The sequence below is a fragment of the Mangifera indica genome, chromosome 18 (genome assembly GCF_011075055.1).
Source record: "Mangifera indica cultivar Alphonso chromosome 18, CATAS_Mindica_2.1, whole genome shotgun sequence".
Lineage (NCBI taxonomy): Eukaryota > Viridiplantae > Streptophyta > Magnoliopsida > Sapindales > Anacardiaceae > Mangifera > Mangifera indica.
Genome location: NC_058154.1, coordinates 980,014 through 1,003,037, shown reverse-complemented (window position 1 = coordinate 1,003,037; position 23,024 = coordinate 980,014). Strand labels below are relative to the sequence as shown.

The following is a 23,024-nucleotide window of genomic DNA, read 5'->3' as shown; positions in this document are numbered from 1 at the left end:
TCGTGATGACCGTTAGATTTGGAGTTAATTATTATTTTAATTCAATATTGACATGAACTTACAGAGATTCGAGTTTTATTTTACAATCTTCTGATCCATCTTCTTCCTTTTTAAGTAATTAGATTTCGGAAGAGCGCTTAAGAATGGCTGCAATTTACAGTCTCTACATCATCAACAAATCGGGCGGCTTGATTTTCTACAAGGTACTATCTCAATCTCTCTCTTTAATTTTTCCCTGACTATATAAATTGAATGATGTTTTTGGTTAAAATGATTCAAATTTGTGAAATAATTAGGATTATGGATCAGCTGGACGAATGGACACAAATGATAGCTTGAGAGTGGCTAGTTTATGGCATTCAATGCACGCGATCTCTCAACAGTTATCGCCTACCACTGGTTGTTCGGGTATCGAACTCCTTGAAGCGGATACTTTTGATCTCCATTGCTTCCAATCTCTTACTGGTAATTTTAGTTTATTTTAATAATCTACATTCATTTCTGTCTACATTCTTGTTTTTGTTTTGGATTTAGTTTTGATCATTAGATTAATTATAGAAGGAAATGATGAGAAGGGAATAGATTTTAAAAAGTTCAATTTCTATGTTTCTGCGACGTATGATTGGTTGATTCTAATTGTACACTTTCATGGTCTTTATTTATCTCCACATCTGCTGAAAATTAGTTGAGTGTGGGAAGAGAAATTACGATTCTAACTCTTTTTTGTTTCCTATTAAAAAGGCATTCTCTCAGAGACTCAAACCATGTTTTAGGTTTTAAAAGTATGTCATTCAGAGAGCCTCAAACAAATGAAAACACTAGCATGGAGAAGTTAAAGATAGCTGTTACCTTCTGTTTGTTCAAACAAGCATTGTAAAATGTTAGATGATTAGCTAAAATCTGAGTAACATACCCGAATTATATCCATTTGATAAGATACATGGGGACAGATTTTATGTTTGTGTAAGAGTCTGTGAGGAGTTTACTAAACTTATTGGTGAGAGGCTATATAGTCATTATCCTCCCTGGCACTATTTGACAGTTGGAGTTAAGTGTGATGTGTAATATGAGGCAGGTGAATGCAGGATTGACAAGTAGAAGAGACACAATAGTAAGTTATGAATTGAAGGATAACATAATTCTCTCATTTCTCTGCACAATTGTAGATGATGTTTCTTCACATGATTTGCAACAATTTCCCTTTTTTAGTATACCAATAATGTTGTGTATGAACTACGTATAGTATAACTTATGCAATGTATTAAATGTTTCTTCTCATCCATTATTTCTTTGCTTGTTTTCCTTGTAATTTTTCAATCTCTAACTCGATATTAGCTGGGGATGGCAATTGTTCCCTTCTACTCAAGTCCTTGCCCTGTCCCATACAAGTAGGGGATTCCTTAAAATAAGCTAGGACAAAGGCAAAACAAATCTTTGCAAGCAAGGACGGAGATAGATGATTCCCTGCCCCATACCTACTCCACCTCGTACCCGTTATCCAGCCTAATTTACAAAAATACCTGCTGCATTTTTAAATATTTACTGAAATTTCATTAATATATAAAACTCAACCTCAATTCATTTTCTTCTCAGAACCCTAATAATCTCATTCTCTGCTCTCTTGCCGGCACCGATTCTTTGTTCTAATTTCATAACATTATATCAGGTTTTGGTCTTTTCCATGTTTGATTGATAGCATGCAAGTGGATTGGTTTCCATTCTTATTTTGATTCTCCCTCCTTTCTTCACCATTTGTTGTCACTTGATTCTATTTGCATGGCTGAAAAAGGGTGGGGTACATTTGGGTTATGTAGCTATGGTGGGGTGTTGTGGTGGTTAACTGAAAATGGTTTGTTGTTGTGGGGTGTTGGTCCTGGTAGTGGGGTGTGATTGGGTAACAAAAGGAGAAAGAATAAGGGTATACGAAGAAAGTGAAGAAAAAAAAAGTAAGGGGAGAAAGAGAACAGTAAGAAAAGAAGAAGAGTTTGTGGTGATTTTTGGGCAGGTTTGTGGCTTAATTTGGGGTGGGTTCTTGGTGGGTTTATGGGTGGGATGGATTTGTTGGTGAGGTTGTGGTGGTGTTTTTGACTGACATTATGCTGGATTTATGGTGGGTTTGTTGCTGAGTTTTTTGTGGTTTAGGGGGTTCTTTTGTTTTGTGCTTTTTTTGGGCCAGATTGTAGTTTTCCAGTGCTAGACAGGACTGAGTTTGTAGTGGATTATGGCTTAAAGTTTTCAAACCTGCAGAGTACTTGTAAAGAGTTGGGGCAAGGACAAGGTAGGAACAGGGTTAGAGACAGGGAAATGCTCTTCCACTCAGGGACAGGAGATGGGATATCTGGCCCTGCCCCTCCCCATTGCCTCTCTATACCTAGCTCTTTGGAGCTATTTTTCATGATATTGGAGTAATTATTAATCTTCAATTAACATCACAGAATGTAGTTAAACAAAAACCCACTTGTTGATTCATATAGAATGACAAACACAACAGTTGCAGACACATAAAGGGGATCAACTAACACATGCACTCAAAAACACTTTTATTTAGTCATCCCTGAAGAGACATGATAAACTTGTTGATTTTTGGCTTAAACTCAATCTGCAAGAGTCATTATTTGTTTACTGGGTTTGTTTGCTGCTTTTCTCTTAGGTCCAAAAATATATATTTAGGGGGCGTTTAGTTTGAGGAATGTTTTATTAATAAAATTAAAGGATTACTTTAAAGATAGATTACCTTGAGAATTACTGGGTATAAATTATTACTATGTTTGATAAAATTTGATAAACAGAGTAAATATAAATAATTATTGTGTTTGGTTAGAAGTAATAAAAAAATATTAATATGTTTTTTTATTTAAATACCCTCGGTATAATTATTCTAAAATATTTTTATGTTATTTGTTATATTAATTAAAAATGATATTATTTTTGCCCTAAAAAAATTAATAAATAAGGATATAGTTATAATAAAATGAAGATTATCTTAGTAATCTTTAATACCTAAGAAGGAGGTGGTAATCAGATTACTTCTTATATTACTTATCACATCACCATTGGTAATAGAACGTTATTAGAATCTTTTATTATATATAAACCAAACAAAGTAATATAAGTAATAAAAGATAAATTACCAGAGTAATCTTAAATGTCCTTTAACCAAATGCCCCTTACAGTTATAGAAACTGTCAGGCCTGATTCCTCTTTACACCAAGATGTTTTTGTCATTCCCCTTGGTCATGAAAATTTAAAAGGGTTGCAAAATTTTTTCCTCGCAATTATTCTCTCTGAGATTTGATTCCCTCTGAGTCCAACATGTTTTTGCCATTCCCCTTAATCATGAATTTGCTGATGACTTAATTCCTTATCACTCCAAGACAAAGATTAGTGCTTGTTATAAGGCAATTAGGAGATTAGAGTACTGCATTTAGTCATTTGCTCTAACTGAGTGGAGAACTTGGGATTTCCGTAATGTATACTTTGCTCTATCAAGCCATTTAGGCATTGTACAGATGGATTTTTAGACGCTTGGGATTAAGCAGAAAACAAGTTTTGGAAAGAATAAAGGCCCAAATTCAATAAAAATTAGAAGGAATGATGAAGAAATTTACTGAAAAAAGATGCAATCCTAAAAAATACATGGAAAGAGCCATGCCAAGAGGCACCACAAGCACGAAGATGCAATTTGCCAAGACAACAGAGAACACTTTTTTCCCTCCAAATATCTCAGTATAAAAGGATAACTGTAAGGTGAATAGTGTAGTTCAAATTTTAAGCAATACAGTATAAATCCATTTTTTTGGACTTTTCTCTAATTTATCTGAACATTCTTTAACTTATTATTTTCCACTTTTTTACATTCCAGACGCTCTGCAAATGGAGTTTAAGATAGGAAAATTGATGAAGATTACTATGTATCTTCAATTGACTGTACCCTAATCCCACACCTGCCAGGATCTGCGTGATTAGGGCATCTTCAGAAAGAGAGCATGGGAATATGCTGAAAGTAGCCAGTACTGGACTTCATCTTGAAAATACTCATGGTTGTCTGACTTTTTATTGTATTTTAAAGTTGCACTCTAAGCTGTAGGATACGAGCTTTGTCCTGTGAACAGTGAAAATTTTGCAAGCTAGCAAAACCTCTTAAGCAGTTTACTAATCTGTTACAGCACCAAGGACCACTTCTATTGTAATTGACTTCACCCAGCCTAACAAGGTCTGGTTCTGCATACATTGTTTGAGCCTGGAATAGTGCTTATGAAGGGATGATGAGTTTTCTTTGTCCTCTGATTAATCCCTCTTGAGTCGTTTTCTCCAACCAAGAGGAGAACTTGGGATCTCCACTGTGTTTTCGTTCCAGTTATCTGAAGAATCATTAGCTAGAATTGTCCATAGCAATGAGGGAATTTGTTCTCCTTAAATTCATAATTTACTATTGTGATATCGTTCTACATGTCACGCCTGATTTCAGCTTCCTCATCTTGCATATCACACCTAAATTCACCTGCCTTATTCTTCCCTCCATTATTCCCATCATTCAATGTAATTTTGAAGAATTTTTTTTTGTATGTTATGGTTGTCCAGGTTTTTGCAATAATTTCATCAATCCTTTTGAGTGTGAAGAATTGAAAATATTCTTCTCTGATGCCAAAGGCAATTATTGTCAATGTTGTACAGGGACAAAGTTTTTTGTGGTCTGTGAACCTGGAACGCAGCACATGGAGAATCTTTTGAAAGTTATCTACGAGTTGTACTCAGATTATGTGCTGAAGAATCCCTTTTATGAGATGGAGATGCCCATTCGATGTGAACTATTTGACATCAACCTATCTCAGGCTATACAGAAGGATCGTGTTGCCTTTTTAGGGCGATGAATTGCCCTTCAACATCGATCTCCCCAAATTATCTTTGTTTTGTTCTTCTTGGTTTGTAGCACTGTAATGGCAGAGATACTGGTTTTGTTTTGTATTGGCTACATCTATTTGATACCTGCTCAACTCATTATCGATAGAGCATGTTAAGAACTTGGACTCTTAGCCGAGAGATGTCCTCCACTAGATTAGCCAAACAGGTATGTTTTATAAGCAGCTGAATTCTGTTCATTTTAGCTGATGATTCAAGCTCACCTGAAAACTGAAACCTAATAGTCATTGTAAACAAAGAGCAATGCTATATGGTTTTAAGTACATAATTAGATATCTAGATGATGTGTCATTATATGATTTACTATTATTTTATTTTTAATTCAAAATTACTCAATCTTATAATGACATACCATTTGCGCATCCAATCATGTACTTAAAATTATACACACATAGTTTTATTAGAAAACAGAACACTGTCTCATGTTTTTTCAGTGTAGACTCTGGATGAAAATGCAATGTAATTTTCTTCTTTACACAGTAGTTTTATGATAGGGAGATCAATGGATTCAATAACTCCGTATGTACAACCTTGGTAACATCAGTCCAAGAACTCAAATAAGCTCAGATACATGTCACAGAATGTCATGCATATTCCAAACTCTGTTTTCTAACACAACTAAATTTTTAGAGAAAGATATGCAATCCTCAGGCCTCTGGGGCCTCATCGGAAAATGTTTCAGATGTCAAAATGTAACCTAAACAAAAACTGTACAAATCTCAAACTTGGTTATAATACAGAAACTCTTGAACTCTGTTTGCCATCCTGTAGCAACCGAGGCAGATCATCTTTCCCTACGCACGAACAGGGGAAGCAGAAGGCCTAGGATAAGCAGTTTTTTTATCATTTGAATGAACTTGACCTTTCCTGTGGTGCTCTTTTAGAGAATGTTTTTGTGTGTTTCCTGATTCCTGAAGCTCTTCTAATACTTTTACCACCTCATCCATTTCTGGCCTGTTCTTGGCTTCCGTGGCGAGGCATTGAAGTGCAAGAGCGGCTGCCCTCTGTGCCTGAGACAGTGGGTACTGCCCTTCAAGTCGGGGATCCATAACACGAAATATTCTACGCTTGTTGACCAGGTAAGGTTTTGCCCATTCGACAAGGTTGTGTTCTCCAGACGGCCGATTTTTGTCAATGGCTCGTCGCCCGGATAACATTTCCAGAAGAACAACTCCAAAGCTGTATATGTCACTCTTGGCAGTCAAATGACCTTCCAAATAGAAAATGCAGTCAGAGAAGCCTTTCTTTCAAGTCCCCTGAAGTATACAAAATATAACAAAAGGTAGAAGTACCTGTGGCTATATACTCTGGAGCTGCATATCCGTAGGTTCCCATTACCCTTGTCGATACATGGCTCTTATCACCTGTTGGTCCATCCCTGGCCATACCGAAATCAGAGAGTTTAACATTGTAGTTCTGCCAACATAGATGAAAAATATCAGTGACCCAGCAAAGATATTCTGGTAAACCATAGATCAGAATGAATTCAGTCGAGTTACAGAAATTTCAGTAAAAAGATCCGGCCAAGTTGCATACTGAATCAAGCAGGATATTCGAAGCCTTGAAGTCACGATATATAACTTTCAGTTCAGCACTGTGAAGAAAGGCAAGCCCCTTCGCAGCACCAAGGGCAATTTTCATTCGAAGGGTCCAAGAAAGAGGCTGGAAGTGTGATCCCCCTGTTTCAGTATAAGATATGTAATTGAATAAATGTTGACAACAGAAGCAGCTTCACAGGGATGTGAGGAACTTACTCCTGAATAAATGATTCTCCATACTACCACGAGGCATGAACTCGTATACCAGGAGTCGATGCTCGTCCTCTAAACAGTAACCGATCAACTTCACCAGATTAGGATGATGGAACTGCCCAAGATAGTTAATTTCTGTCTGTATGCCCAAAACCATGTAAAAATAAATAAATTCAACACCATGCCATAAGAGAGATACCAAATAGCATTTCAAATAAGAGAGCGTTTGATTTGAGTATTTGTGATAATATAAGTACATATGTATTTTGTAATAAAAGATTATTCAAACCAAATGCTCCCTAAGTTAGTCATACAACTCCAATTTCCTACAAGTTGAAGCCAATCACCCACAAAATTAGATCAACCAAAGCTTGAACTTACCAGCCATTCCTTGTGGCCCTGGTATCCTTCCTGGTTAAGTCTCTTCACAGCGATCACCATGCCGGTACCAGGTTTGGTAGCTGATAACGTATGCTCATCAACCCATCCTTTGAAGACTGAGCCAAAACCGCCTTCTCCTACTACGCTATCAGGCCGGAAGTTTCTGGTGGCGGTTTTTAAGTCATTAAAGCTGAAGTTCTTTAGATTCGATGACTGCAAGATCTCGCCCTCGCTCCTCGGCGTTTGAGGTACAGAAGCTGAAGAAACCTTGCTACTAGAACAGCTTAAGTTCTTTCCACCTCTTGAATTCACTTCTACATGAAAGGCAAACATAAAGGAGTCTGTAAAATAAAAACCAATAATTTTAAAGCAGAAACCCTAAAGTCCTACCACTTAAAATACTGTAAAAATGTTAGAAATTAGCAGACTGAATGTCCCGCAAAAGCACAAACTTAACATAGAAAATGAAGCCGATTAAATTACTGCAACATTCTCAAACATCCCACAAAGCTTCATTAACAAAACAATTGACCCATAATCACAATACAAAACTGCAACTTAATCAATTATTAATCAACCATTTAACTACTAAAATTACCCGTAAGAGAAGGACTCTCAGCCTTGATTCGGTTGCTCCAACAAGCTCCCATTAACCCACAACAAGATTCTATCAAATCAAACAGAACCCAGAATTCCAACACAAAATATTTTCAACCTGAAGAGTGGATTTGGCTTGAAAACTTAATCAAATGATAGCACACAACAGCACAACAAAAGGGAGGAAAAAAGTACTCTTTCTAATTGTAATTTTGTGTTCTTTTCTTCATTTTTGTTGGCCTATTAAGACCTTCACCAACCAAAGAAAGTTGACCTGGTTTCTAGTGCGCTTTTGTTACTCCAACAAACAACCATGAGCTATTTGTCATCATTATCAGTGTCCTCTCATATATATCTTGTGTGATGTTTTATAAATAAAAAATAATATATATTTTAAAATATATCAAAATAATAAAAAATAATTTATATATAATACATTATATTATATATTATATAATATAATACAAATTATTAATATAAATAGATATATTTTTTATAATAATAATAATATATTTAAATTTTTTAAAGGGTGATGATATAATAATTAAAATTTTTATTATTTTATTAAAATTTTATTATTTAAAAAAATTAGTATATAATATAAAAAATTAAATTTTAAAAATAATATATGATTACATATTTATGATTATAGTTTCAATATTATTAATTAATTATATGATTATTATTATTATTAGTTGCTAAATGGTGATGTGTCTTTCTGTGGCTGCGCCGATTCTCGACCGTCGGATTCCATTATAATGATTATAGCTTGGGGTAAGATCCACGATTATTTGTCAAAAATCTATGATAAATCTTTGTCATATGCGGAAAGTGATTAAAAAAATTGGTATTTTCCACATGTGCACCCAAAAAATAGTAAATTTTCTCCACATTTACGTTTTATTTAACTATTCCATTTTAAATACGTCCCAGTATTAAAAAAAATAATGAAAAAGAAAAAAAATATTAAAAACATTTTTAACGACGATTGAATTTATCTTATTTTATATCCTAAATTCATTTTAAATTAAATTTATTTTTTTCAGTAAAAAAAAATCATTATCATAATTATTAGTACCATATAATATATTTTATGTATTTTATGATATAATATGATACAATATAAATTAAAAATAATATATATTATAATATAACAGAGATTACTATATTTTATAAAAAAAAAATAATGATATAATAAAGTGTATTTAAAAAATTTTAAATTTTTAAAAATATTTATTATTTTTTATTAAATAATTTAAAATTAAAAATAATAACTTATTAAATAATTTTTTATTATTTTATTTTTTAAAAATTATATTATATGATATAAAAAATTAAATTTTTAAAATATGATATGATATATTATTTAACTATTATTATTTTAATAATTATTAGTTTTTTTTAATATAGAAAATAGAAATCTTCTTGGAAATTACGTTACGAAGTTGTTAAGCAAATTTTTTAAAAAAAATCTTATTTTAAAATTTGAATATTTGATAGAGTTTCTTGATATTTTCTGAAATATTTGGGTGTGCAGATGGCTGATTGACCCCGCCACCAATGTCGGACAAAGATTATTCTGAAATGCCGACTCACGCAAGAACGTTCTCTCCCGCTAACCAAGTAACCATTCTTTAATTATCAAAAGGAAAAAAAAATTATTAAGGGTACGGAGGGTTAGATTCAAATCGAATCTATTTGAATTTGAATTTAAGTTCAGTTTAAATAAATTTGAAATGAGTCAGTCTTATATACGTTTAGTCGAGCTTAAGTTACTCGTCAAATTTTTTAATAAAAATTTTTGATACAAAATAACATCGTTTTGACTAATATTTATTAAAATGACGTCATTTTGATAACGAAATAGTTAAAAACTCGAGCTTAAAATGAGTCAAGTCAAATTCAAATCAAATTTAAACTAGACTTCTACGAGCTCGAGCTTTACTATAGACTCGATTCGAATCTAACCTTAAGGGTATGTATGATTTAGTTTGATATAGTCTAAAAGGTTTTTTTAAATCAAATAAAAAATAATTTAAAAAATTGTCAAACGAAATTAAATTATTTTATGTTTTAAACTAAACTAAAAAATACAGTTTAGTTTAAATTATGGTTTGAATTAATTAAAATTATTTACTTATAAATATATATTATTTAATAAAATTAATTGAATTATAATAAAATTATGCGTACTTACTTTAAGTACATAAATAAATACATATTTGATATGTGTCTTTAAGTATTTGAGGGATTTAAATTAAAGATAAAGTAATACATAATTACATGATGACATGTATAAGTGTGTATCTATTTATGTATTTAAAATGGGTACGCATAATATTACTTATTGAATTATAGTTTTATATAATATAATATAAATATGTAAAATAAATATGAAATATATAATATACATATAAAGAAAATAACAAAATAAATATGGAAAAAGAAGTTGTACATCTAATCACTTATTGAAAATTTTTATCAAATATAGTTGTGTGTGTGTATATATATATATTTTTTTAAAAATACAGTTTATAGTTTGGTTCGGTTTGAAAATTGTCCAAATTGAAAGAAATGATTTGAAAAATTTATAATATAAACCAAACCATTTTATAAATTAAACTGTAATTTTTAAATGGTTTAATTTGATTTTATAGTTTGAATCAAATTATACATACCTTTAGAAAAAAATATTAAAACAATAAAACTACGTATATACATTTTTAATATACAATTTAGATATACAAATAATATATTATTATATAATTAGATAATTTTAAATTAAAAATAAAATAATATTTAATCACGTAATAATATATCATTTATATATATATATATATATATATATATATATATATATATATATATATATATATATATATCTTAATTATATAAAAAAATATACACATATCATTATGGGAAAAATATTATTTTCTACCTAAATTTTAGTTTAATTTTAAAATCATACCCATAATAGATGAATAATCTAAACATTTACTCATAGACTAACAGCTATCGAAATTTTTAGTTAAAGGTAAGAGTAAGATCATCATTTTACTTATAAATCTTAAAAATTTGAAATTTAGATTATTTTCCTTTAGATTTTAAAAACTAACACCTCAATTAATTCTCAAAATTTAAAAAATTTAGATTTCACCCATAGAGTTTGTTTCCTTCCCCAACCATTATCATTTAGACCAACGTCCAACGTTTTTCACCCATCTTTCAATCAACTACGATGGACGATGAAGGATAGTCATTCAAACAAGACGACAAAGGACAATGAAAAGTTATCCTTCGTTGAGTCTTTTTTATCTTAATGATACTTTGTTATCCAAATCCAGACAACAAAAGGTCTTCCATAGTCGAATATGACCTTCGCTTCTTCCCGATCACTAGTCGGTTCTTTAAGTCACCAAAAATGAAATTTGAAAAGAGTGAAAAAGTGAATTTTTCAAAGTTTAATTACGAGAGATAAATGTAAGTTTTCTAAACAAATGGGGAAAATAATATGAATTTTTTAGGTTTTAAGGTTTATGGGCAAAATAACAATTTTATCCCTATTTTTAACTAAAAATTTAGATAACAATTAGCGTATGAATGGGTGTTTCAGTTTTTAATCTTTCACGGGATAATTTTGAATTTGGACTTCCCATATTTAATTTTGGTGGAGTTGAATTGACAAGAGCATTTTTCCACTTTTCAGTGTCATCATGACTAAATTAAGTAGATTCAAGCTCGAATAGATTTAAATGAGTTTGGTTTAGATGAGATCAAGTTCAAATTTGAGTTTAAGAATTTTACATTATCAAGCTCAAGTTTGAAGACAAGTTTAGAAGTGTACAATTTTCTAAATTTATAAACTTGAACAAATTTTATTTAAATTAATTAAAATAATATCGTTTCTACTAATATTCACAATAATAATATTACAGTGGAACTCAAGTATGATTTATTTCAAACTAAGTGAAACTTGAATTGATTTAAAGGATTCTCATTGATCTTAAGTTTAGACTTGAATTCAACTCTTTCAAATTATGTCAAACTTGAGTTAACTCAAATGGAAGTTTGACTCGATTCGAATCTTCAACTGACATCCAGCAAAATTTAGGTTCCAACGTTGTCAAAAATTAATAAAAAAAATTGAGGTTGGGAGCATTTTATTTTCTGTCCCATTGCACTCAATTCTGGGCTTAGCTTTGTCCTTCTCATAATTAGCTGTATGTGTAATATAGGCTTCTAATCCAGCCTGAGAAGAAGCCTTTACCTAATTTGGGCTTAGCAAAACCAGGTCCAATAATATATTTATTTTGAATATATAAATAAATATATTTAATATATATTTTCGTATGATTGAATAATTTTAAATTAAAGATAAAATAATATTCAATTATATGATGACACATATAAGTATATACTCATTTATATGTTCAAAGTAAATACGCATAACATTACTTATATCCATAGCCATCACAACCGAGCTCATTATGTGGCCAAATTTCATAAGCAATATCTGTGGGTGAATATTTTTACAATAAAATTATGTATACCCAATTTTGAATATTTAATTGGGTATTGAAATGATATATCATTATATAATACAAAGATTTTAAATTAAATATAAAGTAACATTAAATTAAATAATAACACATTATATGAGTATTCAATTAGATGTTCAAATTTTGGTACACACAACATCACTAATTTGACCTCATGGGTTAGTAAAACTGATAAAATATTAGAATTTTTAAAGAGAATGTTTGGGTTCAAACTTTTATTATGTTTGTAAAACTCTGACTTACTTAATATAGTAATTATAGATCTGGTCACTATATTTCAAATTCATCCATCCAACCAATACAACAAGGCCAACATTACAAATATATATTAAAAATAATATTAAAAATAATTTTTACCTTAATTTAGTGAAAGAGGTAATCCAGTTTAATTGATGGATAACTCTTGATAAAATGTTTAAATATATATTAAAAATAATATTAAAAACAATTTCTAAATTTACTAATTAAGTATAAAATCTCAATTATATTAATATAAAAATGAACTTAGTTTGGTGATGTGCGCACGCACATCGTATCGATTCACAAGGTGCTAAAATAATAGAACAAACATGGTTAGTCTTGGCGGTGCTTCCCAACTTATGGAAAGGTTAAGCCTAAGGCTTGAGCTCGGTGTGAACCATGATTGAACCGGTCCTGATCCAACGGCAGATTTTCAAAACAGTACTTATAACTGTTCCTATAACGAATCTTTAAAAATAAAAAAATCCTTGATGTTCTTTGGGTTCTTAGCAAGGGAGTTGAAACAGTGGCTCGCAAGTGAAGGAGCTGTGCCTTAAACCCAGAACAAGGACGGGGCTGTGAAGCTGCCTTGTAGTATAAATTTGGGTTAAGGTAATAAGGGATGTTTCCCCTTTACCGAACCAGGTTTTGATTGGGTTGAGTTGAGAAACATGGTTCACGCTCGGATAGGTCAGACCAGACCCACTGGTTCAAACTAGAGGCTCTGATTTTTAATTTTCCCTTGGTAACGAAAAATTTTATCTAAATTAAATCATTTATGATAGTTAAATTGTGTATAAAAAATTTAATTTTATATATTGTATATCAAATATCGTACGATACAATTTTTAAGAAAAATATTAATAAAATATTAATAAAAATAATTAAAAAATATAATTAACATATCATTATTTAAAAAAATAATATAAATATCTATAAAAATATAAATTTTTTTATATTTGAATTAAATTATTCTTTTAAGCCAAAATCAATTGTACCAAATATATCAAACTTTGATTTAATAATTACTTAATAATTATTAAATTATATAAATAAAAAATTTAATTATAAATATTACCCCCATAAAAATTTAAAATTATATAACTCTCACCTAAAAACCCCCCTCTTTTAACACTTAATTTATGTCTTGGGCCCCGATTTTTCCTTTCTCTTACACCCATCTCTCCCAGATCCCATCTCACCGATCCCTATGAAATTTGCAGGCTTTTTTTGTACTGTATAATAATTTACCTTACTTTTTATCCTTTCCTGGGATTTTGTGGTGTCAATTTTATTTTAGGCTAAAGTCAAACGATGTCGTTTAAATGAGAAGGGTACTAGGATTGGGATACGTTTTACTGCCTAGGCAATTGAAATTGAAGTCTCCCAGTCACTGCCATAAAAGCTTTGTCTTTTTAGAGGACCAGGATCTCCCTCAATTTTACAATAGGATTGATATGTCAAATCACTCTTTTTATTATTCCAAAGATACCCTTCTGTCATTCTTTCTTACCACATTTAGCTTCCGTCCTTTTCCTTTATTAGAATTTGACAACTCTAATTACACCCAAAAAAGTAAAATATTAACCACAACATATAGATGAATTAATAAAAAAAATAGATTTTAGGTTAAAAAATATAAATTTAAATTTTTTAATAATATATTAAAATCAAATTATTAACTTATATAATTTAATAATTATATAAATTAATCATTAAATTTAAAATCTATTTTATTTAATATGGTTAATTTAATCTCACAAAAATAATGATTTAATATTATTGATTTGGTCTTAATATAAAAATTTAATTTAAATAAAATCTTTCCGTCACTTAAAAAGAATAGAAAGATAAAATACCCCAATGGTAAAATACTTCAATATTATATGTATATATTTTTTAATATATATATTTAGATATACAGATTATGTGTTATCATATAATTATATGTTATTTTATTTTTAATTCAAAATTATTCAATTATATAATAATATATAATTTTTATATAAAATATATATATATATATGATTTTATTAAAAAATTTTAATGAATCGAATTCAAACATGAACAAATCAGATTCGATTCAATAAAATGATTAATAAGCTTATATAGGATACATCAATAATAGAAGGTAAATCTATTTTGGTGTCTTAGAAGGGAAACGTAATAAATTTTTTTCTTACTTACGTATCATAAACAATTGTTTATTTATTCTTATCAACAGGATAATACGGTTTTAAAAGCTAGTGACCAATTAATCCAACCAACCAAGTCTCCACCTATTTCACAAAACAAGGATGGTTTGTAGACCGATTTTAAAAATTGAATCGAATTAGTTGATCAAATTGCTACCTACTAAACAAAATGAGAACAATTTGTTAAAAAGATTGTTTTAACAATTGGATTAAATTAGTTTGTGACCTAATTAACCAAAACACCCCAATTCGTAGTTTAGTTTGACCCGATAAAAAACCCATATCATATTGGGTTGTTTGATAACAACAGAAAAAAATAATTTTTTAAATTAAAATTTGAACTTGAATATCAATATTTGTATAAAATAAAAATTATAGTTATCAATATTCTATAATGCATTATATATATTTTATGATATGATACGATACAAATGTAAAATAATACGTCTTATAAAATGTATTAAACTAATATGATACAAATGACATATTATACAATATAATAATATTATTGATACAAATATATATATTTTAAATAAAATAATAATATAATAAAAATACATATGAAAAATTTTAACATATTTATAATATTTTTTTAAATGATAATATATTAATTAAATTTGTTATTATTTTATTTTTTAAAAATTATATTATATGTTATGATATAATATTTAATATATAATATATAAAATTAAAATATATAATATAATATATTATTTAAATACTATAATAAAAATAATAGAGTGAGACAAAAGTTTGTTTTATTATTTTTTATGATTAAATTGTTTTATATTTTATAAAAAAAATTATTAATAAAACTAGATATTTAAATTAAAACAATTAAGATACGTAATAAACTTTTACGTAAAAGTAGCTGTCCCACCACGTAAAAAACGAGAAGGGAGAATCAGAAAACCGACGTAACGTATCACTGAGAAAACCTGCAAGGGCCTCTGACTACAAGCAGATCGTCGTGTCAACATCACACTCGTCTCCTTGTGCCGTGAAACGCGGACTGCAGTCCCCCATCCGCCCTAACTCAACTGCATCTTCCCACCCGACTCTCTTTTTCCTCTATTACAATTAAAAATTTTCAAATCTGTGCCGACATCAGAAAGTAACAGATCATAAAAATAGAAACTACACTGTTCAATGTTCCAGCCGGGAGCGTCACGGCGGTGGTCGAATCCGATTGGTTCCTAGGGTTCAACCTGCTGCTCAATAGGCTGAAGAAACAACTACTGTCGCTGCCTTCACCGATGGTGAAGTCGTGGAATCAGAATTTTTTTAATGGTCAACTTTTTTTTAATACTTGTAAAACGGACGGTCAGATCCTGGCATCAATAAGTTAAACTTGTGTCATTATTGCCGTGTCTAGCGCTGTTTTGCTATTGTGCGCCCTGGTTGGTCCATAGTTTTACCGCTTTGACCAATCATGACCTCTGTTAATCCTTATTTAAAATGGTGATTAAGTGAATAAATTCTGATTAATTAACATTAAGGAGGATTTCCTAGGGGGACTACTGGGTGTATGGTTTGTGTAGAGATGAATTCAAATGAGTCAAATTTAATATTTTTTAGTTTGAAAGAAAAATAATTTGAATTAAATTTAATGAATCAAAATTAAAAATAATTTGAATTTAAATTTAAATAAAAATGATTTGCTTTATTATTAACTTGAGATCATGTGTCAAATTTACGATTAAAATTTATAATTTATTAAAAAAATAATGTGATTTTATATAATAATATTTAAAATAATATTATTTTGATAATTATAATATAATTTAAATTAAATTATGAATTAAATATAAATTAAATTAAACATTTTCTAGATCTGTGAGCTAAACTCTTTATTAATTTAAACTGAATTAAATCAAATTTTCAAATTGGATCAACCCTGATCGGGTCCGAACCGTGAGTTGGTGAAAGAAACCTCACCCAATCGACTAGATGACACTTGGAAGACGCGTCCCGGTCCCCGATTAATAATTCGCCGTACCACAATTCACTGCCTCAGGTGTGGCCAAGTGAAGTTCAGTTACCGGATCCAAATATAGTAACCGTCCAACCGAATATTCGCCCCGATTATTTTTAAAATTAAATATGTAATAAACTTTAATTGTATTCAGGATTGATGACGTGGCATCGTTGTAGAAGAAAGCAAAAACAGAAAGAAAACAAAGACCGCGAAGGAGGCGCATTTTAGGCGCTGAAATCGAGTGTACGCCGCTTGTTCATTGATGCAAATTACCGTTCATTGCTCTAGCTTTAGCTTATAAAGTTATTTATGAGCAGTAGAGTACTAGAGAGAAAGCGTTGAGGTAGGAGAGTGTTACTGTAGGCACCATGAACAATGAGCATCAACGAGAGCTGAGTTGACGACATAACATTCTGTGTAGATGTCATTGCTTTCTTTTCTTTTCTTTCTCATTCGCGTGCTCTCCTTTTCCACTCCATTTGTCTGATTTCTCTTTGAAAATCACTGTTCTCAGTTACTCTGTTTAGTGTTTTATATTTTTCACTTCACTCTAATATTTGGGTTAAATTAAGTTAACCTGGTTTCTGTTTTTTTGCCATTTTTTGAGTACTCTTTAGTCTCTTCTTTGTCCGTTCTCTCTCTGTAGTCTTATTTGTTTTATACATCTCTCTAGGGTTGATTACAGTCTTTTGCCGTGTCTGGATTGTGTATTTGTTTTTCTTTGTTAATTTATTTCCTCTGTTTCATTGAAGAAGTTAGATGGAGATGCGAAGAGTACACAGTTGGATTTTCAACATTTGAATTCAAGAAACGTGAGTTTGTTTTCCTTCTGTTATGTACAAGCTAATAATAATATTATTCTGATGCGTTTAGGTATTTATCTTTCATATCGGTCTCTCTATGTTGCTGAGAAAAGGGATGATTTTTTTTTTGTTTTGAGTGAAATATTTTTTAATTTCAAGAAATTCCCTCTATAAAGAAGTGGTGAGTTTTAGATTTCGTTTACTCAAATAACATTTGCATGAATTTACACGTTCTTATTTCTTAATGCATCATTACTTGCTTAATCTTTTTTTTAATTGTTTATTCATGCTTATATTATTTTAATTTTGTGGGTAATTGATCCGTTCTTATTTCTTAAAGTAGACTTTACTTCTCACTATTGGATGATTGATTTTAATTTTTTTATCATTTGTTTTGGAATTCCTCGTTTCCTTAATGGAAGCATATGGTTTTGTGCAGTGAAAATCATGTTTCTGTCAGGAAAACAATTAAGCTTTGTGAATCTTATCCCTGCTGGTCACAGCTTATAAGATCAACTTTATGCTTGCATCTTAATGTTCAAATTTGAAGAGCCATAAAATCATGTTTTATGATACAATTACTTTATCTTCCTTGATAAATTTTTTCGGATTAGTGGCCCTTATCGATTTTATATGCACCATTTGGTGAGTTTCTGATATACAAGAATTGTGTAAGAGTAACACCATGTTCATGGCCCCTGTGACATCAAATTTGAAACATTATCAATCACTGTGTTTTCGTTTAAATGAGACTCTGTAAGATTTTTATTTAGTTTCAATGATATGATAACTGAAATTTTTTATTTCCAATCTTGTTACCCAGGTTTTGCTCCAGGTAGGAGAGCAATTCCCTCGGGAATATGATCTTGTTTCATAATTTATAGTGGATACCAGTAGTGATATTTATCCTGGGTGTACTGAGTAGTGTTTTAGATTTCAGAAGTTGGGAGTTGAGTTCTTAATGTAATTAGCAATGTAGGAAATCTTGTGAACTCTGTTTTCCAATTGTGTTCACGGTTCGTTTTGGAATTGGGTCATTAGTTCAATGCGAAGTTGAATTAGTTAGTGTTCTTTTTTATATGTAGTCTCCTTATGTCTTTCATGATGTACTAGCAATTTTGTCAATTTCTTAGAGGAAATTAAAGAATAAACACATCTTCTTTCAAACTCAAATGGTTGAAACCAGTTTTATCTTTAAAGCTTGGTGGACTGAAAGTTATCTTATGTACCTTTAATTGAATTGTGATTGCCTTTTTTAATTGAATTGTGATTTCATAGTCGACCAATGACTGTATGGGCTATTTTTTGTCAATTCCTGCCTCATCATATGAAGAAAAGCTGGTCTTTCTATATTAATTGATGTTCGATATTAGTCATCTAATGTTATTGGGTATCTATAGATTTCCTGATTGCTTTCCTTTTTTCAAGGATTCCATGAAACTCTGTGGAGCCTTTTAGTAAACTTTTATTTATTTTTTCATATTGTGGGTGTGACTGAGAATATGATGAATCTTGGAAAATTATTTGACTAGTTCGTTTAGGAGCTTGCATTTGCTGCCTCCATTTTAAGTCTTATTAGTTGATCCATATTCTTACTAAATGGTCTGTGCAGAGCCAGAGCTGAAATAGCTTTTTATTTAGGTTTTTAGGTTGTGACAGTTTTACATGGACATTTTCTCGCTTTATTTTTATATTTTAGACTGTACTGCTTCCTTTTTTCATACAGGGAAACTTCTCTTCCTTGTATTGTTGTGCTTTTACACTATATGTGATGCCATGGTGGCTGACTTGCAATAATATTTCAGATACATTATGAAGAGCTTAACGCAATGGGCAGTGGTGTTTGCACCTGGAAATGAAGGAGAGACAGCGTTGGAAAGCTGAAGAGGATGCTTTATTATGTGCTTATGTAAAGCAATATGGCCCAAGGGAGTGGAGCCTTGTATCACAGCGCATGAACACACCCCTAAACAGGGACGCAAAATCGTGCTTAGAAAGGTGGAAGAACTACCTCAAACCAGGCATCAAGAAGGGATCTCTTACTGAAGAGGAGCAGCATCTTGTCATCCGTCTTCAGGCCAAACACGGCAACAAGTGGAAGAAAATTGCAGCTGAAGTCCCTGGCCGCACTGCTAAGAGACTTGGTAAGTGGTGGGAAGTGTTCAAAGAGAAGCAGCAGAGGGAACAGAAGGATAACAGCACTCCAGTTAATCCAATTGAAGAGCGCAAGTACGATCAGATTCTAGAGACTTTTGCGGAGAAGCTAGTGAAAGGCGGTGCATTTGTCATGGCTGCTTCAAATGCAGGGTTTCTTCACACTGACTCTCCTACCCCTTCAACTTTGCTACCCCCCTGGCTTTCAAATTCCAATGGATCCTCCACTGTCAGGCCACCATCACCTTCTATAACTCTGTCTCTGTCTCCCTCAACAGTGGCAACTACTCCTACAATCCCATGGCTGCAGCCTGAGAGGGGGCCAGATAGTGCCTCTCTAGTTCTCGGAAATTTGCCACCTCATGGCTCAGTTCCCTCTTATGGAGAGAACCTCTTCATAACTGAGCTGGTGGAATGCTGCAGAGAGTTGGAAGAAGGGCATCATGCTTGGGCAGCACATAAGAAGGAAGCAACATGGAGGTTGAGAAGGCTGGAGTTGCAGCTGGAATCAGAGAAGGCATGTCGAAGGAGGGAGAAAATGGAAGAGATAGAGGCGAAGGTGAAAGCTATTCGAGAAGAGCAGAGAGCTACTTTGGATAGAATTGAAGCTGAATACAGAGAACAAATTGCTGGACTGAGGAGGGAAGCAGAAGCCAAGGAGCAGAAATTGGCTGAGCAATGGGCTGCCAAGCACCTGCATCTTACCAAGTTTCTTGAGCAGATGGGGTGCCGGCCCCGGCTAGCGGAGCCCAATGGCCGGTGAGGAAGATCTGATAAACAGATTCGGTGATGTTGTATGGCGCCAGTAATGTCTTTGCTAGTTCAGGTGTTCGTTAATGTTTGAAATTCTCCGCTAACTTTATAATTACTATAATGACGTTTTACTTGCTGCCTGGATTGAATATAATGTGGCATGAGCTGAACCTGCTCTATTTTAAAGTCTACTGTTATAACTATATTCCAATCATGTTTCATTCTCCTTGTCATTACTGTTTTGATAAGATGTTATAATGTGAAAGCGGTTTGATCTGTTTCTATATGGTTCATCTACTGCTAATGTATCACATAGCATGCCAGTGGATATCTATATATGCATATAACTGGATTTGATATGATCTATTCGAATTCGAATTCGTAGATTCTAGCTCAGACCAATCTAGACAAGTTTGTGTCAAGGATTTGGTTTGTTTTCAAAAAAAGAGTCAAGTTTGAGTCAATAGAAATTTGAACTGATTTGAATAAAATCTAAAATAAAATTAGATTTGATTCAATCTCAATTTGGGCATTATTCAGGTTGGCCAATGTCAAATCTAGTCTTAAATATGCATTTTGTGATTAGCGGTTAGTCGTGTCAAAGCACATCTCCCTCAACCATTGGCAAGCTTCAAACATGAAAGAGTTAGCCCAGATTGGAACTTAGTCTTTAGTGTCTTAAAGCTCCTATGAGTGTGCAGAACATGGTTTAAACTGTTTAATTTAATTGAACTGTTTTTAAATTTACGATTTGGTTTGAGTTGCAAAATAGTTTGATTTGAATTGAAAAAAAATATTTTTAAATGGTTTGGTTTGATTTGATGGAAAAAATCCGTAAAAGCTCCAAATGAGTCATATGAAACATCCATGGCAAACCACCACCAAAATAACCCAAAAAAGAAAAAAACCAGTAATGATAAATGGAGAAAGAAAGTAACTACAGTAACACACGGCCTACTGGACTTATTATCATAAAATTGGAGACTCAGAAGCTACAAGTTCTGTATGTTTTATTGCCATCTTAAAGCATTACTAAAGAGATTTCTTCCTAAATTAAACACCATTGATGAACATAAAAGTTTCAGCCCAACAGTGCTTCACTTTCTCTGGAACCTTTGTTTCTTCAATAAATGGGCTCCAGTCTTGCCTTTCATCGTCCATAAGAACCCATGTTATTTTTTCCGGTGGATATTCATCAAGGCTAAGGCCTGAAGCTCGTTTCTTCTCTTGACTTTGTTCATTGCTTGATCCCTGGTTCCAGCGCTGTGAAACGTACAACATGAAATACATTTATGCAGTAAAAACATACAAAAGAGAAGAAGAAGAATTAAAAAAAGAAGCACCAAGCTCACCCTGAAAGGGCGGAAGTGTGATGGTGGCTCAGATTTTTGCTGGTTTCGGTGCATCCTCCATCTCAAGTAAAGTAAAACAGATTTTAGTGACCTGAATTGCTTCCATGTCACCGGCTCATAGAAATACTGCTCGTTCATGTAAATGGAAATTATTTTCTGATAATATGACAAAGTATATATCTCAAAGCAGAAAAATCTCTTGGGATAAAAGTATATATCAAGATGCTTTTCTTGTATGGTTTTATAATATATAGCATGGAGACGAAAATGTTGAAATATGGAAATAGAAACATTGAAACGTATTTTTTGAAAAATGTAACGGAAAACACGGAAAAATGTATACACAGATTTAATTAAAAAAATAATAATTTGTATTTTTTAACCAAAAAAAACATTTTTTTTAATAACAATAAGGTGTGTGTTTAACCAAATCGATTTATCAACTGACAACTATATAAATAGTATTTATCAAATCTGACAAAACCAATATTTCAAGTGTTCTTTGATAATTGGAAAAGTCAGAGATAGAGGGGAGATGAATTTTAACACGCTAGAGAAGAGAAAAGACAACCTCAAAATTAGGGTTTGAAATTGTGATAGAGAGTGAAATATGAAATTGATTAAATGATAAGGAAAAGAAATGAGTTTCTTTCCTGAAATGCATTTTGAATTTTTTTATATTTCCGAAATACTCTCAAAATATTTCGTATCAGTTTCGAGACATTTAAGAAAAGCACTAAGGGATCAGTTTCCATGCTTCCTAGGTTTTATGAAAAGAAATTGAGGGATACATGAAACAACCTTGTCAACTTTGCCATGGTATTTGGCATTGATACGTGCTCGTTGCTCGACTCGCCATCCCTCCGGCAATCCATACATTTCTGCCGCATCTTTTAACTCCAGAGGGTTAATTTTTCTACATTTTCGTCTTCTAATAGGAGCCAATATCGTCAGGGGCTTGGCTTCTATTATCTCAAGTCCATGAGATGCCGCTGAACTGCTCTCCACAAGTTCCATTTTGGCAATTTCAGGCTTAACAGAAAACTGAGTACATGTTAATGGCTTCCAAAGTGAAGAGATGATTTATATATGAGCCATATCACTTACATGCAACAACAAGGCTCAGGCTTACAGTTCTTGGGGAATTTAATTTATTACACATAGAGATTTTGTTAGGATTTTCACAATCTTGATTAAATAGAAAGATCTTCAATGTGGTTTCTTGCCATTTTTATTCAATGTACATAACTTCAATTTGGTTGCCTAATTTAGTCTGTCCTTTTAATGAACATTCTTGGCATTATTTTGCATATTTATTTTTCCTTTCATTTGAATTAATTG

General features: G+C 31.6%; 4 protein-coding genes and 1 long non-coding RNA gene across 9 annotated transcripts; 3 read left to right on the top strand and 2 right to left on the bottom strand.

The window, feature by feature from the left end:
• Positions 1 to 43: 43 nt before the first annotated feature.
• Positions 44 to 5,199, top strand: LOC123201485 (trafficking protein particle complex subunit 4-like). Its single transcript, XM_044617010.1, has 3 exons — positions 44 to 203; positions 297 to 465; positions 4,675 to 5,199. Exons 1-3 carry the CDS (start codon positions 144 to 146, stop codon positions 4,869 to 4,871), a joined length of 426 nt encoding a protein of 141 aa, XP_044472945.1. The 5' UTR covers positions 44 to 143; the 3' UTR covers positions 4,872 to 5,199.
• On the top strand, positions 3,023 to 4,277 carry LOC123201486. The gene is made up of 2 exons (XR_006498824.1): positions 3,023 to 3,747; positions 3,863 to 4,277. It is a non-coding gene; the product is annotated as an uncharacterized LOC123201486 (long non-coding RNA).
• A 204-nt stretch (positions 5,200 to 5,403) lies between the features above and the next one.
• LOC123201483 (receptor-like cytoplasmic kinase 176) lies at positions 5,404 to 7,970 on the bottom strand. Of its 3 annotated transcripts, none has more exons than XM_044617006.1 (6): positions 7,651 to 7,970; positions 7,053 to 7,393; positions 6,675 to 6,810; positions 6,457 to 6,599; positions 6,213 to 6,336; positions 5,404 to 6,130 (listed from the first exon to the last, which is right to left on the bottom strand). In XM_044617006.1, exons 1-6 carry the CDS (start codon positions 7,700 to 7,702, stop codon positions 5,715 to 5,717), a joined length of 1,212 nt encoding a protein of 403 aa, XP_044472941.1. In that variant the 5' UTR covers positions 7,703 to 7,970; the 3' UTR covers positions 5,404 to 5,714. The 3 variants fall into 3 exon arrangements, with proteins under 3 accessions (XP_044472941.1, XP_044472943.1, XP_044472942.1); XM_044617008.1 differs by having other exon boundaries at positions 7,053 to 7,363; positions 7,651 to 7,969; XM_044617007.1 differs by having other exon boundaries at positions 7,053 to 7,366; positions 7,651 to 7,968.
• An 8,875-nt stretch (positions 7,971 to 16,845) lies between these two features.
• On the top strand, positions 16,846 to 20,517 carry LOC123202240 (transcription factor AS1-like). 3 transcript variants are annotated; one of them, XM_044618068.1, is made up of 3 exons: positions 16,846 to 16,864; positions 17,377 to 17,433; positions 19,230 to 20,517. In XM_044618068.1, exon 3 carries the CDS (start codon positions 19,280 to 19,282, stop codon positions 20,339 to 20,341), a length of 1,062 nt encoding a protein of 353 aa, XP_044474003.1. In that variant the 5' UTR covers positions 16,846 to 16,864; positions 17,377 to 17,433; positions 19,230 to 19,279; the 3' UTR covers positions 20,342 to 20,517. The 3 variants fall into 3 exon arrangements, with proteins under 3 accessions (XP_044474003.1, XP_044474001.1, XP_044474002.1); XM_044618067.1 differs by lacking the exon at positions 16,846 to 16,864 and adding an exon at positions 17,020 to 17,038; XM_044618066.1 differs by lacking the exon at positions 16,846 to 16,864 and having other exon boundaries at positions 16,971 to 17,433.
• Positions 20,518 to 21,218: 701 nt separating this feature from the next.
• LOC123202469 (methyl-CpG-binding domain-containing protein 6-like) lies at positions 21,219 to 22,792 on the bottom strand. Its single transcript, XM_044618424.1, has 3 exons — positions 22,485 to 22,792; positions 21,684 to 21,809; positions 21,219 to 21,594 (listed from the first exon to the last, which is right to left on the bottom strand). The coding sequence occupies exons 1-3, from the start codon at positions 22,698 to 22,700 to the stop codon at positions 21,385 to 21,387; spliced, it is 552 nt and encodes a 183-aa protein (XP_044474359.1). The 5' UTR covers positions 22,701 to 22,792; the 3' UTR covers positions 21,219 to 21,384.
• Positions 22,793 to 23,024: the final 232 nt, after the last annotated feature.

Coding starts and splice junctions, on each gene's coding strand:
- LOC123201485 (XM_044617010.1), top strand. CDS start 144: ATGGCTGCAATTTACAGTCTCTACATCATCAACAAATCGGGCGGCTTG. Junction 204..296: donor GCGGCTTGATTTTCTACAAG/GTACTATCTCAA, acceptor TGAAATAATTAG/GATTATGGATCAGCTGGACG. Junction 466..4,674: donor TTGCTTCCAATCTCTTACTG/GTAATTTTAGTT, acceptor AATGTTGTACAG/GGACAAAGTTTTTTGTGGTC.
- LOC123202240 (XM_044618068.1), top strand. CDS start 19,280: ATGAAGGAGAGACAGCGTTGGAAAGCTGAAGAGGATGCTTTATTATGT.
- LOC123202469 (XM_044618424.1), bottom strand. CDS start 22,700: ATGGAACTTGTGGAGAGCAGTTCAGCGGCATCTCATGGACTTGAGATA. Junction 21,810..22,484: donor ACCATGGCAAAGTTGACAAG/GTTGTTTCATGT, acceptor ATGAACGAGCAG/TATTTCTATGAGCCGGTGAC. Junction 21,595..21,683: donor CACACTTCCGCCCTTTCAGG/GTGAGCTTGGTG, acceptor TACGTTTCACAG/CGCTGGAACCAGGGATCAAG.
- LOC123201483 (XM_044617006.1), bottom strand. CDS start 7,702: ATGGGAGCTTGTTGGAGCAACCGAATCAAGGCTGAGAGTCCTTCTCTT. Junction 6,600..6,674: donor GGAGAATCATTTATTCAGGA/GTAAGTTCCTCA, acceptor ATACTGAAACAG/GGGGATCACACTTCCAGCCT. Junction 6,131..6,212: donor TCCAGAGTATATAGCCACAG/GTACTTCTACCT, acceptor TCTATTTGGAAG/GTCATTTGACTGCCAAGAGT.